Source organism: Delphinapterus leucas, chromosome 4 (genome assembly GCF_059928025.1).
Source record: "Delphinapterus leucas isolate spDelLeu-1000000601 "Yukka" chromosome 4, BTC_Dleu_Yukka2, whole genome shotgun sequence".
Lineage (NCBI taxonomy): Eukaryota > Metazoa > Chordata > Mammalia > Artiodactyla > Monodontidae > Delphinapterus > Delphinapterus leucas.
In genome coordinates, this window is record NC_143132.1 from 68,283,674 (window position 1) to 68,300,291 (window position 16,618).

Consider the following 16,618-nt stretch of genomic DNA (forward strand, 5'->3'; position numbering starts at 1 on the left):
TCTGGCCTCGTCTGTTTGTTCAGCTCTTGTCTTCTGCCTAAACCTTTATTTAAATTCTCCTGTTTAGACCTGGCTCCCTGCTCCAGTGCCTCCTCCACCTACCCCCCTACCTCCCCCATTTATCTTTCTCAAAAACAAACCTGTTCCCCTGAACACGCCAGATTCAACATATCACACTTCTTACACAGTTCTGTCTGGTGTAGCCTTTCCCTCAGGTGTCCATACTTCACCTGTTGAACACCTGTTCATCCCCCCATATCACATCCTCTGTGTCCCAAGTGCTTAGATGATTGAGAGTGAATGAATATATCTGAACATTCCCATTTAAATTCTTCCAGATAGCATGGAATAACTACAGCATTGCAATGGAGAATCTCCCTCTTTCCCTGATCATCTAATAAAAAAAAAAAACCTGCACAAACCTTCTAGGTTAGTTTTATATGGGGATTGTCTACATTCCTACAGTTGTCTCCATAGCCAAGCCAAAGAGGTCTGCTCTCCTTTCTGCAGTAATAGCGGGCACTGTCAACAGGGATAACCCAAGTAGGCCCTTCGTCTATCACACCAAGTTGGCCAGAGGACTTTCACATTGCCCACTCCCCACCCCGCAATGTGACAGCTGCTATTCATATGGAACTGCTTCCATGGCTTTTCGTGAGCCTTTTCAAGGAACTTTTCATGATCTTACCTAGCCAGGAGGCTTGAGAAACAAGATGTGGAGCATGCTTAAAATAGGAAAAGACCTTGCTCAGGTGGCAACCTTGAACCCTGCAGGTCAGCTAAAATCACAGTGACCGTGGGACAAAAAACTTTTGGAGGCTCATGGATAACTTGTATGCAAAGAATTATAGATTATAACAAATAGCTTATGGCTCTAGGTGTCTTACGAAATGAGCTCAGTTTAAATCAGGTCCCCAAAGACATCTGAGAGAATAAGGATATATACGTAATAGTCAAGAAATGACTGAACAAAAAATAATGCTGTTCTCTTTATTTTTTAAATTAATTAATTTATTGATAATTAGCTCTTATTTATTTACTTTTTGCCTGCGTTGGGTCGTCGTTGCTGTGTATGGGCTTTCTCTAGTTGCGGCAAGTGGGGGCTACTCTTTGTTGCAGTGCGTAGGCTTCTCATTGCGGTGGCTTCTCTTGTTACAGAGCACGGGCTCTAGGGCACGGGCTTCAGTAGTTGTGGCATGCGAGCTCTAGAGCACAGGCTCAGTAGTTGTGGCACATATGCTTAGTTGCTCCACAGCATGTGGGATCTTCCTGGACCAGGGCTCGAACCTGTGTCCCCTGCATTGGCAGGCAGATTCTTAACCAACTGTACCACCAGGGAAGACCTGTTCTCTTTAAAGAGCATGATATTTCAACATACATTAGCATCTTTTGCTTTTTGTGGATCTTTTGAGGACACCAGTGAGCCAAGAAAGGTTAACTGTGCTCTGTAACACAGAGGAACATAGTGAGCTGGGATCAGCTGAATAGAGCAAATAAGATATCAGACACCAAGTTATGTTTCTGGGCCCTTTGTTCATTGTTGGGCTGTTCCTGACATCCTGGAACGAAAACTCCCCGTTACATCTAGGACTTCAAGGGTGTCTGCTGATGCATTTTAGAAAAGTCCATGGTGATGAAAGAGTCGAGGAGTGGGAATTTATTCTGAGAATCAGAATCCCTAATTTATTCCTCAGCCTTCTCCAGTTGGGTCTTCTTTTTCAAATCCAGTTGGATCTTTTTTTTTCCCAATCATTTTTATTATTTGCCTTTCTAGGAAGTGCCAACCAAGACCCAGATAAGGTTGCAGCAGCCATAATTGATGCCATTGAAGACTTTATTCAGAAAGGATTGGTCCAGTCTATGAAAAAAGTTAAAGTTGTTATCTTTCTGCCTCAAGTACTGGATGTGTTTTATGCCATCATGAAAAAAAGAGAAGGATCTCAGGCTTCTCCCCAGCAGTCTATGATGTCTAAAATGACATGTGAGTTGTTCATTTTTATGAAATACATGTTCCTAATATTGATGTCACATGAGAAATAGCTATTTTTCTGGTAGTTTATTAGCTTTTTTCCAGCTTTATGGAGATAGAGTTGACATACATCCCTGTATAAGTTTGAGGTATACAGCATAATGGTTTGACTTACATATATTGTGAAATGAATACCACAATAAGTTTAGTTAGCATCCATCATCTCACACAGATACAATAAAAAGAGAAAGTAAAAAAAGAAAAGAATTGTTTCCTTGTGACAAGAACTCTCTTAACAACTTTCATATCTATCATATAGTAGTGTTAACTACAGTCATTAAAGAAGGTTTCTGGACCCAGTTCCAATGTGTATGGAGGCTTCCCTGTGCCTATAAGCAATTCTCAGATGCCAGCAGGGTGTCTGAGGATTCAACTCAATTCTGACATCATCTATCCAGAGATGGAATCAGATTCCACAGGTAAAGGGCTCAGTGCCACAAGACTGCCTTCCGCTTCAGATACCAAGCACAAGCCAAATACTGTATATATGGGAAAAATATTTGGTCATTCTGACCAAATATATTTTTTCATATATATATATATATATATATATATATATATATATATTTTTTTTTTTTTTTTTTTTTTTTTTTTTTGCGGTATACGGGCCTCTCACTGTTGTGGCCTCTCCCGTTGTGGAGCACAGGCTCTGGACGCGCAGGCTCAGCAGCCATGCCTCACTGGTCCGGCCGCTCCGCGGCATGTGGGATCTTCCCAGACCGGGGCACAAACCCGGGTTTGTCCCCTGCATCGGAAGGCGGACTCTCAACCACTGCGCCACCAAGGAAGCCCTATTTTTTCTTATAAATCACAATATTACAGTCATCATTCTGTACATTACATCCCTAGTACCTATTTATCTTGTAATTGGAAGTTTGTATCTTTTTACCACCTTTCTCCAATCTCCTCCCACCCTCACCCCGCTTTACTAGGAGTAATTTATGGTTACTCCTAGTAACCATAAATCTGATCTCTTTTTCTATGAGTTTTTTTTTCAGATTCTGCATATCAGTGAGGTCATACAGTATTTGTCTTTCTCTGTCTGACTTGAAATAGCTAATCTTTAATGAAGTATCACAGAGATATTAAGAAAACAATCCCATTTATAATTGCATCAAAAAGAATAAAATACCCAGGAATAAATTTAACCAAGGAGGTGAAAGACCTGTATCATGAAAATATACAACATTGATGAAAGAAACTGAAGAAGATACAAATAAATGGAAAGATAGTTCATGCTCATGGATTGGAAGGATTAATATTGTTAAAATATCCATACTACTTAAAGCAATCTACAGATTCAACGCTATCCCTATCAAAATTCCAGTGGCACTTCTCACTGAGGTAGAACAAACAGACTTGAAACCATAAAACTCCTACAAGAAAACATATGGGTAAGCTCCTCAACACTGGTCTTAGCAATGATTTTTTAGATTTGACACTAAAATTACAAAAGCAAAATGAATAAGTGGGACTACATCAAAATGAAAATCTTCTGCACAGCAAAGGAAATCATAAACAAAATGAAAAGAGAACCCACTGAATGGGAGAAAATATTTGCAAATCGTATATCTGATAAGGGGTTAAATCCAAAATGTATAAAGAACTCATACAACAATAGAAAAAACCCCAAACAATTTGATTTTAAAATAGAGTATCTGAATAGACATTTTTCCAAAAAGATATACAACTGGCCAATAGGTACATGAAAAGGTGCTCAACATCATTAATCATCAGGGAAATGGAAATCAAAATCATAATGAGTGATCACCTCACATGATAGAACAGCTATTATCAAAAAGACAAGGGAGGGACTTCCCTGGTGGCACAGTGGTTAAGACTCCATGCTCCCAATGCAGGGGGCCCAGGTTCGATCCCTGGTCAGGGAACTAGATCCCACATGCATGCCACAGCTAAGAGCTCACATGCCACACAACTAAGGAGCAGGTGAGCTGCAACTAAGGAGCCCGCCTGCTGCAACTAAGACCCAGTGCAACTAAATAAATAAATAAAATATTAAAAAAAAAAAAAAGACAAGGAACTTCCCTTGTGGTCCAGTGGTTAAGACTCCATGCTTCCACTGCAGGGAGCATGGGTTTGATCCCTGGTCAGGGAACTAAAATCCCACATACCACATGTCACAGCCAAAAAAAAAAGTATTAAAGACTTAAATGTTAAGACCTGACCATAAAACTCCTAGAAGAAAACATAGGGGAAAATAAATGATTTAAAAAAAAAAAAAAAGACAAGAAATAACAAGTGTTGGTGAGGATGTGGAGAAAAGGGAACCCTCATGCACTGTTGGTGGGAATGTAAATTGGTGCAGCTACTGTGGAAAACAGCATGGAGGTTCCTCAAAAGTCTAGAAATAGAACTACCATAGGATCCAGCAATTCCACTTCTGGGTATTTATCTGAAGGAAATGAAATCACTCTCTGGAATCCATGTTCACTGCAGCATTATTTTCAATAGCCACAACATGGAAACATTGAAAGATGAATTATAAAGAAGATGTGGTGTATATGGAATATTACTCAGGCATAAAAAAGAAGGAAATCCTGCTACATGCAACAACATGTGTGGACCTTGAGGGCATTATGCTCAATGAAATAAGACAGAGAAAGACAAATACTGTATGATAGCACTTATACAAAGGACAGATTGGTGATTGCCGGTGGGTGCAGGGTGTGTGGGAGTTGGGTGAAATGGGTGAAGTTGGTCAAAAGGGTAAAAGCATCCAGTTATAAGACAAACAAGTCCTAGGGTTGTAATGTACAGCATGGTGACAAAGAAAGAAAGAGAGAGAGAGAGGAAGAGAGGAAGGAGGGAGGGAGGAAGGAAGAAGGAAAGAAAGAGCTAATCTTCCTTTCTTTTCTTTTTTAGCATTCTTGGGCTTCTCAAGTAAATCTCCCCCAAAACAGACTCCTTTGGTTTTAGAAAAGAAAACAGAATCAGCAATATTTCAGGTGTGTGGTGAAAATGTAAAAAGTGTAGAAAACGTCCTCTTCTGGATACAGGATCTCATTCAAAAGGAACAGTGTCCCTACACCAGTGAAGATGAATGTATCAAAAACTTTGATGTAAAGGAATACCGGGAATTGAATGAGCTTCAGAAGAAGTTAAATATTTCCATTTCCTTGGACCGTGAAAGACCTTTGATTGAGGTTTCTGGAATTACCAAAGATGTGATACAGGTTAGAAATGCAATTGAGGACATGATCAAGAGAGTTAGATTGTCCAAAGAACAGGAATCCCTGGCAGATCGTACCAGTGATTTTGTGGAATGGCAATATAAGGACGATAAAAATTTTCATAGTTTTGACAAAATTACCAATATGCAACTGGAGGATGCAAAGAAACAAAAGAGAAAGACAATTGATGTTACAATTAATCATCAGAGCTACACAGTGGACTTGAAAACATACACTGCTACAGATGCAAAGGGAAAGAGTTTACCTGTTCAGCGCCATACAAAATCTGAAGGTGAATCAAACTATCATGCTTGTTGTCCATTACTTTATGCCTGTGATGTGTGTTGTACATACATCAAAATGTTGTTCAAGTAGATAAAATCCAAGTACCCTTATGGAAGAAAATAGAAAACTTGGTCTCAGCTGAAGGAGCTTACACTTTGGCCACGAAAATACAGCACAGGGTGTACCGAACAGCTGATCATTATTATCTTAATGGTAACAATAGTCAAATGTTGCATTTGTTCTCATCTCTACAGTTTACAAGCTTCCCGGAGCCAGTTTTGCTGGGGAGGTAATGGCTGCTTCTGTCAGGAAAGGGAAAGCCATGGGCTGTAAAGAAGCCCAAGCCTTTCTAGAACAAAAGACTGAAGACAGCCTAGTCAGAGAGTGGGCACTCTGTGTCTGTGACTGATGACCCAGAGTGGATGGGGAGCCTGAAGGATCTTCTCCCAGAAGTCACTAGCTCCTCTGCCCCGAGGATAAGATTCTTTGACACACACATCAGGAAGCAGTCTTCAAGATTCCTGAGAAGGGAATGCTTGTCTTGTGTAGTCAGCTATTCCTGCCTTTGAACCACATAAATCCCCCACTGAAAACTACTGAATTGGCTTTCAGTACATTGAGAGATCAATGTGAACGAATTCCTCAGACTCTGAGCAACCCTGGGGAAATGACAAGTCAAATACAGTATTCTGTTTAGCAGACGGGGAGACAGAGCTGCCACCACAACCTGCCATGTAGCAAAACCTCCCACCCACCCAACTGTTAAGGATGCTGTGAAGAATAATGAAAGAATAGATGTGGAAGGCCTGGTGGTTGTGGTGAGTTCTGGCAAAAAGCCATGCATTTGTAAGCAAAACATTAATGACTATTTATTGAAAACATTGTAGGGAAATCATTTATATGTAAAATTATTAAATTATGACAGATTAGAGACTGAACAGAATATGCAGCTGAGTTACATTACACCAATAGTTCTCAAATCTGAGCATGATCAGACTTGTTAAGATGCAGGTACCCAGGTTCCACCCTCAGAGATTTTGATTCGGTAGATCTATGAGGTTTTTTTTTTTTTTTTTTTTTGCGGTACACGGGCCTCTCACTGCTGTGGCCTCCCCCGTTGCGGAGCACAGGCTCCGGACGCGCAGGCTCAGCGGCCATGGCGCACGGGCCCATCCGCTCCGCGGCATGTGGGATCTTCCTGGACTGGGGCACGAACCCGCGTCCCCTGCGTTGGCAGGCGGACTCTCAACCACTGCGCCACCAGGGAAGCCCTGTGAGTTTTTTTTTAAGCAAGTGTTATAGTTGGTTCTGAGGCGGGTTATCTGTGGTCCACATTTTGAAAACATTCTTCTAGAATGATAAGGGGCTTCTTGAACACCTTGAATTAGGAGATTGTAAAACAAGAGCACAAATGATACTCAGTTTTTCAAAGCATACCAGGAATGTGGACTATGCGGATGAGCCTTTCTAGGTGCGAGGGAGTTTTCAAATGTCTACTTTGCAGTTGAGATCCCCTTATACTGGAGTGATATGAAGCAGCAGAAAGTCTGTGTGGTTGAGCTACAGCCTGATAATTCAGAATACAAAACGGTGGCAAGCAAGTTTAATGAGACCTGTGCAGACTTCATCATAGAGAAGGTAAGCCTTCCGCTGACATGGAGTTTCTACACGGTGGAAATAGAGGTATCATCGTCCTGGATAAATACATTTTCATTCACTTCCTATCACATTTTTTACCCAGAATTAGAATATATTATGGCAATTAGTTTTTACATTCTAGATTCTACTCATGTCACTATGATTACTGAGACATTGAAATTCTTGTGTCAGTTATTACAATATCATATTAGATTGTAATATATTAGAATAATAAAGATATATGTCTACTTTGTGAAGCAAGCTAATAATAACTCCTAGATATGGCTCCAAAGTTGGAGTTGATAACTAGCGAATCAGATCAGGATTATGTGCTTCTGCTCCACTATTCACAGATCAACAGTCTTGCTTCCTTGATAATCCAGCGGTCCTTTCCCTGTTCATTTCCCTTATTTTGGCATCTTCTGCTTTTAAACATTAATTTAGAAAGTTTCCTTTTTGAAATTATTTTTCTCCCTTGACTTCTAGGACAGTATTATTTTGATGCTTTCTTCTCCTTCTTTAACTAATGTTCCTTTCATTTTCACTGGCATCTGTTCTTCCTCTAAACCCCTAATCCTAGGTAACCCACAGGATTTATATTTTGGTATTCTGTCTCTGCAGTTCACCAGGGAACGTTTTTACTCTTCTTGGCTGCAGCTATTATTTCAGTGTTGATAGCTCTCAAATCAACATCACCGACCTGGATCTTTGACTCAAGCTCTAGAACTTGAGTTCCCAAGTGGCCTAAAAAAGTCTCCACTTGAATATCTGTCTGCTAAATCAATTTCCCTAAAATCTAACTCATCTCATCATTTCCCCTTCCTTCCTGCTTTCTGTCTTTGGTTCCATCACTTTCTGAGTAAAGCTAGAGATCCTTGAGTACCTTCCCTTCATCTGTAATAACAAGTCTGCCAGTAAGGCCTGCATTGTCTTTCTTTGCAAATTTTCTCTTATTCCCTATTTGTACTGCCACCACTCTGTTTATTCATGTACTTAATAATACATATATTATTATTATTACATAATAATTCAAAAAAGATTTGAAGCGTACTGCAAAGATATACCTTCAGATAACATAAATATGGACAAAAAGAAAAGTAGGGCAGGGAAATTAAGATAATTACAGAGGTATTGTTAGTTCACAAAAATACATAACATGACGTCCTAGATAGTTACTAGAGGAGGCCCTCAAATTTGTCCTTGATCTTCCTAGTAGACAAAGTAAAGAAGTAAACACTCAGCTATAAGATTCATAATGTCCATAAATCAAAGAGCAAAGCATTTGATCAGGAGACTCAACAGTTTTTCACAATACTGAGACTGACTCCTGAAAGAGTTCTCCTGTGAATAAGTACTAGAGAATATCTTCAGAATCATCCTCACAGTAAATTCAGTATCAAATTTTATACCATTTGTTTTTAATCCCTCAATGTAGGAAGGAGAGGAATAGGTTAGAGAGATTGCTGAGTCACAGGTATGAAATGTGCAGTGTGGGTAATATAGTCAATAATTATATCTTTGTACGGTGACTGATCATGGCTGGGCTTATCTTGGTGATCATTTTGAAATATATGGAAGTATTGAATCGCTATGCTGTGTAACAGGAACTAGCAGTGTTGTAGGTTATACTTCAAAAATAAACAAACTCATAGAAAAAGAGATCAGATTTGTGGTTACCAGAGACGGGGTACAGGGAGAGGGAACTGGATGAAAGGTAGGCAAAAGGTACAAACTTGCAGTTATAAGATAAATGAGTACTGGGGATGTAATGTACAACATGATAAATACAATCAACAGTGCTTTCATACACTATATTATGTGTAAACGTTGTTGGGAGAGTGGATCCTGGGAGTTCTCATCACAAGGAAAAAATTCCTTTAATTTTGTATCTATATGAGATGATGGATGTTCACTGGACTTACGATGATCTTTTCATGATATATGTAAGTCAAACCACTATGCTGTACATCTTAAACTTATACAGTGCTATATGAACGTAAACTATATCTTAATAAAACTGGAAGAATAAATAACCTTGCCAAGTAGATAGATCCCTGTACGTTGAGCAAAACAATTATATGTGGTACCAAGAAAATGTAATTCAAGTACGCAGCTCTTTCATGGTCTGGTTCTGAGACAATTTCATTAAAGATACCAATTACAGTCCTCTGGGAGTGGCTGACTGGCACACTGTGATGAGATGTCAAGTCCAAATTGAGCAGGACCACCCAGTTGACCAGAAATGTCTGCACTGGGCCCTGGAGTCTTACCATGTGTTGGCAGACCTTCACCAGAGAAATGACTTCACTACCCTTTTGTAGTGGAACCCTTTTTTCAAATAAAATCTTATGTGAAATCCCAGTCTATGACATCAGTAAAAGCAGAGCTAGGCTGTACTTAAGGCACCTCTGTGGAGGTGTCTAGTAGTGCAAAAGCGCTAACATGAAAAATGGGTGGTCTGTCATCCTTCATGACTGTCATGTCTTGTGACTAAGATTTTTTAACACCCATGAACTTCCACCTAGATTCAACAATTTTGTAACATTTGCTTTTTTTCCCCTCACTCTCTGTTTTTCCTGAAACAATTGAAAGTAAGTTGCAGATATCATGACACTCCTAAATATTATAGCATATGTATCCTAAGAATAGAAACATTCTCTTAAATAACACAAATATCATTATCCTTTATAATAATATCCAATAGAAGGTCAATATTCAAATCACCCGTTGCTCAAAACAGCTTTCTTATAACTTCCTCCCAATCCCTGCCCCCAATCTGGACTCACACATTGCATTTTGTCATTGTGTCTCCTTCATCTCTTCTGATATAGAACAGTACTCCTGCATTTTTAAACATTGTATTTCATGATATTGAAATTTTAGAAGAGTTTAAGCTAGTTGTATTGTAGAATGTTCCACATTCTGGCTGTGTCTCACCTAGATTTTTTAAGAATCCAAGCAGTTTTCTTACAGATTCTAGGTTTGTCTGATTGCCCATGGTGTCATTTAATTTATTCCTCTATCCGCTTTATTTATGGTAAGCTTGGAGTTAGGTTGAAAGGCTTGGGTAAATTCAGATGAATATTTTTTGCAAGAATATATTTTGTAGGTGAGGCATCAAAGAAGCTTTATTTATTTATTTACTTTTATTGAACTATTGTTGATTTACAATACTGTTAGTTTCTGGTATACAGCAAAGTGACTCAGATATGTGTGTGTGTGTGTATATAATATGTATATAATTTTATATACATATTTACCCTTTCATCCCACTACTTTTCAGTCCTTCTTGTATTTCTGTGCCTCATCTGGGGTCATTTTCCTCTGGCTTTAGTATTTCTTCTAGTGCAGGTCTGGTAGTGATGAATTCTCTGTTTGTCTGAAAATTTATTTCACCCTCATTCTTTGAAGGATATTTTTGCTGGGTACAAAATTCTGAATTGGTAGTCATTTTCTTTAAGCACTTTGAAGAAGTTACTCTGTTATCTTCTGACTTTGTTTCACTCTGCACTTCCCTTCTCTCCAGGAACTTGGCTCAAATCCTTGTTGCCTTCAAACAGACTTTTTTCCCACTAGCTCTTCTAGTAGCTGTTGGCAAGAAGTTTGGTCTGATACAAGTAGTCTATCATAGCCAGAAGCCTGCTGCTAAAGCCAGCCTACTAAGTAAAGCTTAGAATTTATCCTACTAGGAATACAGACTCAGATTACTGTGTTCAAAATTACTTGAAATAATTTTCTTTGTGTGGTTATTAAATTTTAAAAGGGTTTGTGCTCACTTCAGCATATATACTAAAAAAGGGTGAGAAACAAGAATAAAAGGACTAAGAAATTAAGAATGGTTTCAAAACTCGGTGTGAATAAAATTTTAAGGCTTTTAAAAATCAGTAAAATAAATAAGATTTAAAGTAAATAGAAATAAATTGGAAGTAGTTTGAAGATTAGAAACTCAGTTGTAGGTAAAAGGAAAAATAAAATTTAAGATTATAAATTGGATCAACAAAATACATGATAATGCTGAGACTTGGAACTAGAGGACAAACTGTATCTTTTTTTTTTCAATTAATTAACTTTATTTATTTTTGGCTGCACTGGGTCTTCGTTGCTGCACGTGGGCTTTCTCTAGTTGCGGCAAGTGGGGGCTACTCTTTGTTGCGGTGCATGGGCTTCTCATTGTGGTGGCTTCTCCTGTTGCGGAGCACGGGCTCTAGGTGCCCAGGCTTCAGTAGTTGTGGCACAAGGGCTCGGTAGTTGTGGCTCGTGGGCTCTAGAGCCCAGGCTCAGTAGTTGTGGTGCATGCGGCATGTGGGATCTTCCCTGACCAGGGCTCGAACCCACATCCCCTGAATTGGCAGGTGGATTCTTAACCACTGTGCCACCAGAGAAGCCTGCAAACTTAATTGTATTAAGTTGTATTAATTGTATCTTAATTAAAAACGGGAAACCCAAAACTGAAAAAAAAAAAAAAAAGAAGAAGAACCCAATAAAGGCAGGTAATAATAGTGTCAGACTCGAGAGTTCCCTGGACTGGAAGATTCTGACCACATGGAACCTTCACCTTGTGCCTGTCCATGAGGGTCCTTGCCTCCCTTACCCACCCTTCACTCTTTCCCAAGTCAACCTTATGAAACTGCCACCACCTGGTGATTAGGGGAGTGTAAAAACTGATCTGCAATCCAAGACCCAAGGAGTTTCCACCACAGCCCTGGAGGCCAAAGAGTATGGTCAGAGCATGGCCACTTTGGTCTATAACCAGATCCCCTCCCACCAGGATTCATGCCCCACTCTTCCAACTGGACCAGAGATTAATTTTCACTAATTAATTTCCTTCTTGCCTAGACACTAGTGCTTCTCCCACTATTAGAATACTCTCACTGGAGGAGAGAGACAAAGTGACATAGTGAGGTAGATGGCAACAGGAGCAGTTAGGAGTTGAAGAGGCTTTGGTCAGCCAAGTTCAAATAATGAGGACTTAAGATCCTAAACATTGTCTGCTCTCATGTGGTACATAAAAGATGTTTAAAATTAAATTAACGTTCTTACCAAGGCCTGTTTCTGTGAAACTCTGGATCTAAAAAGACTTCTGAATGTAGAAATTTGCCATCTGGCATTGAATTTGCTGTTTATTGTAATTTGTATATACTTATGAGAAATAATGGTCGTGTTTCATCTGTTGTATCTTGCCAAGGGCCCTTGGCACTGACGCAAATTTTTCCTTATTGATTTGCAGATTGAGAGGATCCAGAATCCAGAGCTCTGGAAACACTACCAGACAAAGAAAAACAACATGGACGCCAAAAATGGCCAGTTAATAAATGAGAAGCTGCTCTTCCATGGGACAGATGCCAACTCAGTGACACTTGTGAACGGAAAAGGCTTTAACCGCAGTTATGCTGGAAAGAATGGTAAGGACGCAAGTAATCTGGCTGCTTCAAATGAGGTGTCAGCCATGAGAACCCAAGCTGGCTGGGGACAGTATGGATGGTGTTGTGTTCTCTCATTGTTGGGGGCCATGTTACAGCCAAAGTTTTAGGTTAGACTCACTGTATTTCATCCCGAAGGGACTGACTGGCCCTCCAGGGCGGGGGAATGATTTTTAAGAATAAAAAACCAGGGACTTCCCTGGTGGCACAGTGGTTAAGAATCCGCCTGCCAATGCAGGGGACACGGGTTCGAGCCCTGGTCCAGGAAGATCCCACATGCCACAGAGCAACTAAGCCCGTGCGCCACAACTACTGAGCCTGCGCTCTAGAGCCCACGTGCCACAACTACTGAAGCCTGTGTGCCTAGAGCCCATGCTCCGCAACAAGAGAAGCCACTGCAATGAGAAGCCCGCGTACCACAACGAAGAGTAGCCCCCGCTCGCCTCAACTAGAGAAAGCCTGCACGCAGCAACGAAGACTCAACATAACCAAAAAAAATGAAAAAAGAAAAAACACACAAAAAAAATTAAAAGCAGCTTTAGAGAGAACTGAACATTATTTTAACATTATTTGACATATTGGGTCAACATGTCAAATTATAGACTAAATTGAAATCCTTAAAGATGTTTTGTTTTTCTCTTCACAGCTACGGCATATGGAAAGGGAACCTATTTCGCTGTCAGTGCCCATTATTCTGCCAGTGATACATACTCCAGACCGGACGCAAATGGGAAGAAGCATATGTATTATGTGCGAGTACTCACTGGATCCTACACAGTTGGAAACAAGTCATTAATCGTGCCTCCTCTAAAGGACCCCCAAAATCCTACTGACTCATATGACACTGTCACAGATTGTGTGCAAAATCCAAATTTATTTGTGGTATTTTATGACTACCAGGCTTACCCAGAGTACCTCATTACTTTTAGATGTTAACATTTTGGTATCCTTTGCAGAAGATATTATTCATCTATACATAGCTAACTGTAAAGCAAGCTGTAGGTTTTCTTTCTCTTAACAGCTTTTTCTAAGATCAGAGGACCCTTGTCACTGAAATCAGACATTCTCCAGCTTCTCTTTCAAAACTGGAATGAACCTATCTTGAGAATTTGAGAATTTAATTGGATAACTTAGAGTTACAACTGTGTGTCCTCAACCATGGATGTCACATCTGTAGACGTACAGGTGTTTATTTCCAGGAAGGAGAGTATAACATTAATCTTTCTTTTTTTTTTAATCGGGGTATAGTTGCTTTACAATGTCGTGTTCGTTTCTGCTGTACAACCAAGTGAATCAGCTATGTGTATACATATATCCCCTCCCTCTTGGATCTCCCCCCCTCTCCCGCCATCCCACCCATCTAGGTCACCACAGAGCACTGAGCTGAGCTCCCTGTGCTATACAGCAGGTACCCACTAGCCATCTATTTTACACTGGTAATGTATACATGTCAATCCCAATCTCCCAGTTCATCCCACCCCCACGTCCCCCTCCACGTCCACACGTCCGTTCTTTACGTCTTCATCTCTATTCCTGCCCTGAAAATAGGTTCATCTGTAGCATTTTTCTAGATTCCACATATAAGAATAACATTAATCTTAAAGGCAGAGGACACAGTGATATAACCTCAGCTGCCACTGAGAGACAGCTGGTATCATGTCAGGACTCCATACTGCTGTGGGGAGCACAGTATTACTAAGTGGGTGGGGCTGCTGTCTTCCCTGGGTGCAGGGATGGTGTCTAATTTTCCTTATCCCTGGGCTGAGGTCTGTGCCTGATGTACAACAGATGCTGCATAAGTGTTTCATAAACCACTTAAGAATGAAGAAGCCCTGTCAGACTCCTAACCAAAGTGGGAACCATCTCTTCAACACCGTTGACTTATTGTCACTTTGCCTCAAATCGATGAGATTCCATGGCAGGGAGCTTTTTCACAAAGCAGCCTATGGACATGTGGGACAGCTCTGGTCAGGGCTCTGGGACTGTAGTGCAGCCATGTCCTGCACAGTCCAGGGGGCTGTGGTCTAGCTTGGGGACTAGGTGAGCTGTATCCCATGGAGTTGTGCAGTGCAGCAGCCCTGTTTCCGATTGGTCCTTTCTAAAGTTGAACCCAAATCTGCCTTTTTATAACTTTTATTCATGGTCTTAGTTCTGCCCAGTGGAAAAAAGGGATAATGCCTGCTATATTTTCAGTATGAACCCCTTCTACTATGTTAAGATTAAATGAATCTGAGGGTATTAAATAGCACATTTTCCTTGGCAGCCTAGCTTTTGATGATTTTAAAGCCTTGTGCATAAATAAACCAAAGGACTTAAGCAGTCATATTACTAATTTGCTAACTCAGTAGCTATAGGATAGTAATGGAAAGTTTCTTTTTTAACTTCCTCAGGTAAATTTCAGACTCTAAAACTGTTTATTGAGTGCCTACATTAACCAGGTACTATAAGAGGTGCTTTCACATAACAGTATTTATTTTCTTCCCCCAAACACTCTTGTAAGAATTGTACCCCCATTTTAAAGCCGAGGAAACTGATGCTCAGAACACGAGAAGCTTCCTTGCCTTAAGTCACCTGGGTAACAGGCCTCAGAGCCAGCAACTGAATCTGGGTCTCTGTGTCATCAAGCCCCTTGCTCTTCCCACTATAGAACATGGCTTCTAGATTAATGTTACTGATTCAGGAATATCTCAGACAATCTGTGAATTATCCTCATATTTCCTTGGCCTTGTCCCTTCTGGCTTTGGCTTTCATTGTAGAGTCTCTTCATTTGAAGCTCTATAGGCCAAGAGGCCAGAGCTATGCCCATGGGGAGCCAGGACGGATGATAAACTTGGATGCTAGGGGTCACCAGGAGGATAAAGGCACCCTTTCTTGGCCCCAGGGAGCAATGCCTGCATTTCAAGAAAAGGAGGTTGAGGGGGCCATAGCTGCTGCTTCATTAAACACAGACGTCCTGACATTTTTCTTGCTGTTGCTGTTTTTTAAGGGGATTGGCAAAGACTTCTTATTGCTTAGGAGTAGCTTCCCAGCCACTGGCATCTGAACTTGGGCTTGACAATGAATGTAAGAAATAAAAAAGGAGAGACGTGCTCTCTAATTTGTTCTTGTTCTCCAGTGGTTTGGTTAACTTAGGCAAGGCTGAATATCAGGGTGTATTGCACCAAGTATGATGATTCAGTCTGTAAATGTTATAGTTACCCTCAGTCTAAAGAAATATGTCATACAACACAGGGAACATGGCCAGTATTTAAATGGAGTACAACCTTTACAAATTGTGAATCACTGTGTTGTTGTACACACATGCAACACATAATATACATCAACTATACTTCAATAAAAACTTTTAAAAATAAATATTTCCTCCTTTTTGAATAAAATGCTTGGAAAATGTTATTTGGTGGTTAAACATCTTTATCCTTTAGGGCAAATACAGGAGAGCTTGATGATAAACACAGGCCACTGCTGATAAAAGACCACAACGAAACATGACAGCATCAAGGGATCCTCACAGTATCAATAGCATTCAGCTGAAAATTACAGGAAGGGCACAGTACAGCTTTAGTTCAGTAAATCTGAAGGGCGGATTGACCCCAAGAAGTAGCCCCTGCTAAAACACGCCCACTTTGAGCCTGTGTTAGGTCTTGGTGGTCTACTCCAGGGCCAGAGATTCTTAAACTTCTTTGCTATTTGAAGCACTTCAGGTGCTTGCTGAGACTGCAAAATCTGGCCCATCCCAAAGGAGGCAAATTCTATAGCTCTAGAGTGGTACCCAGATCTGCATCTTCAGCAAGCCCCTCAAATGATTCTGATATCCCTGATACCCAGAGCTGCTTAGGACTTTCATGGGCCCCAGGCAATTTTGCCTTTGTAGGCCCCTTACTCCATGAAAAGTATTAAACATGATACTTCGCTACTGCATTGGTATAAACGTGAAGGTAATCGAAACTAGATTATATTCTTTTTTTTTATTTTTAAAGAAACTAAAACATTTCTGTAGACCCTAAAAGCTCAGGGGCCCTAGCTACTTTGCCTTCCGGATAGATCACCCTGCTTAC

At 40.3% G+C, this 16,618-nt stretch overlaps 1 protein-coding gene across 1 annotated transcript in view; it reads left to right on the forward strand.

Moving 5' to 3' along the window:
- Positions 1-15,917, forward strand: part of PARP14 (poly(ADP-ribose) polymerase family member 14) — a 48,429-nt gene extending 32,512 nt beyond the window's left edge. The window contains exons 13-17 of the mRNA XM_022567144.2: positions 1,775-1,981; positions 4,913-5,512; positions 7,010-7,143; positions 12,371-12,545; positions 13,210-15,917. Of these exons, the coding sequence (XP_022422852.2) occupies positions 1,775-1,981; positions 4,913-5,512; positions 7,010-7,143; positions 12,371-12,545; positions 13,210-13,499 (1,406 nt within the window). The 3' untranslated portion in view covers positions 13,500-15,917. The remainder of the gene's footprint in view (positions 1-1,774; positions 1,982-4,912; positions 5,513-7,009; positions 7,144-12,370; positions 12,546-13,209) is intronic.
- Positions 15,918-16,618: the final 701 nt, after the last annotated feature.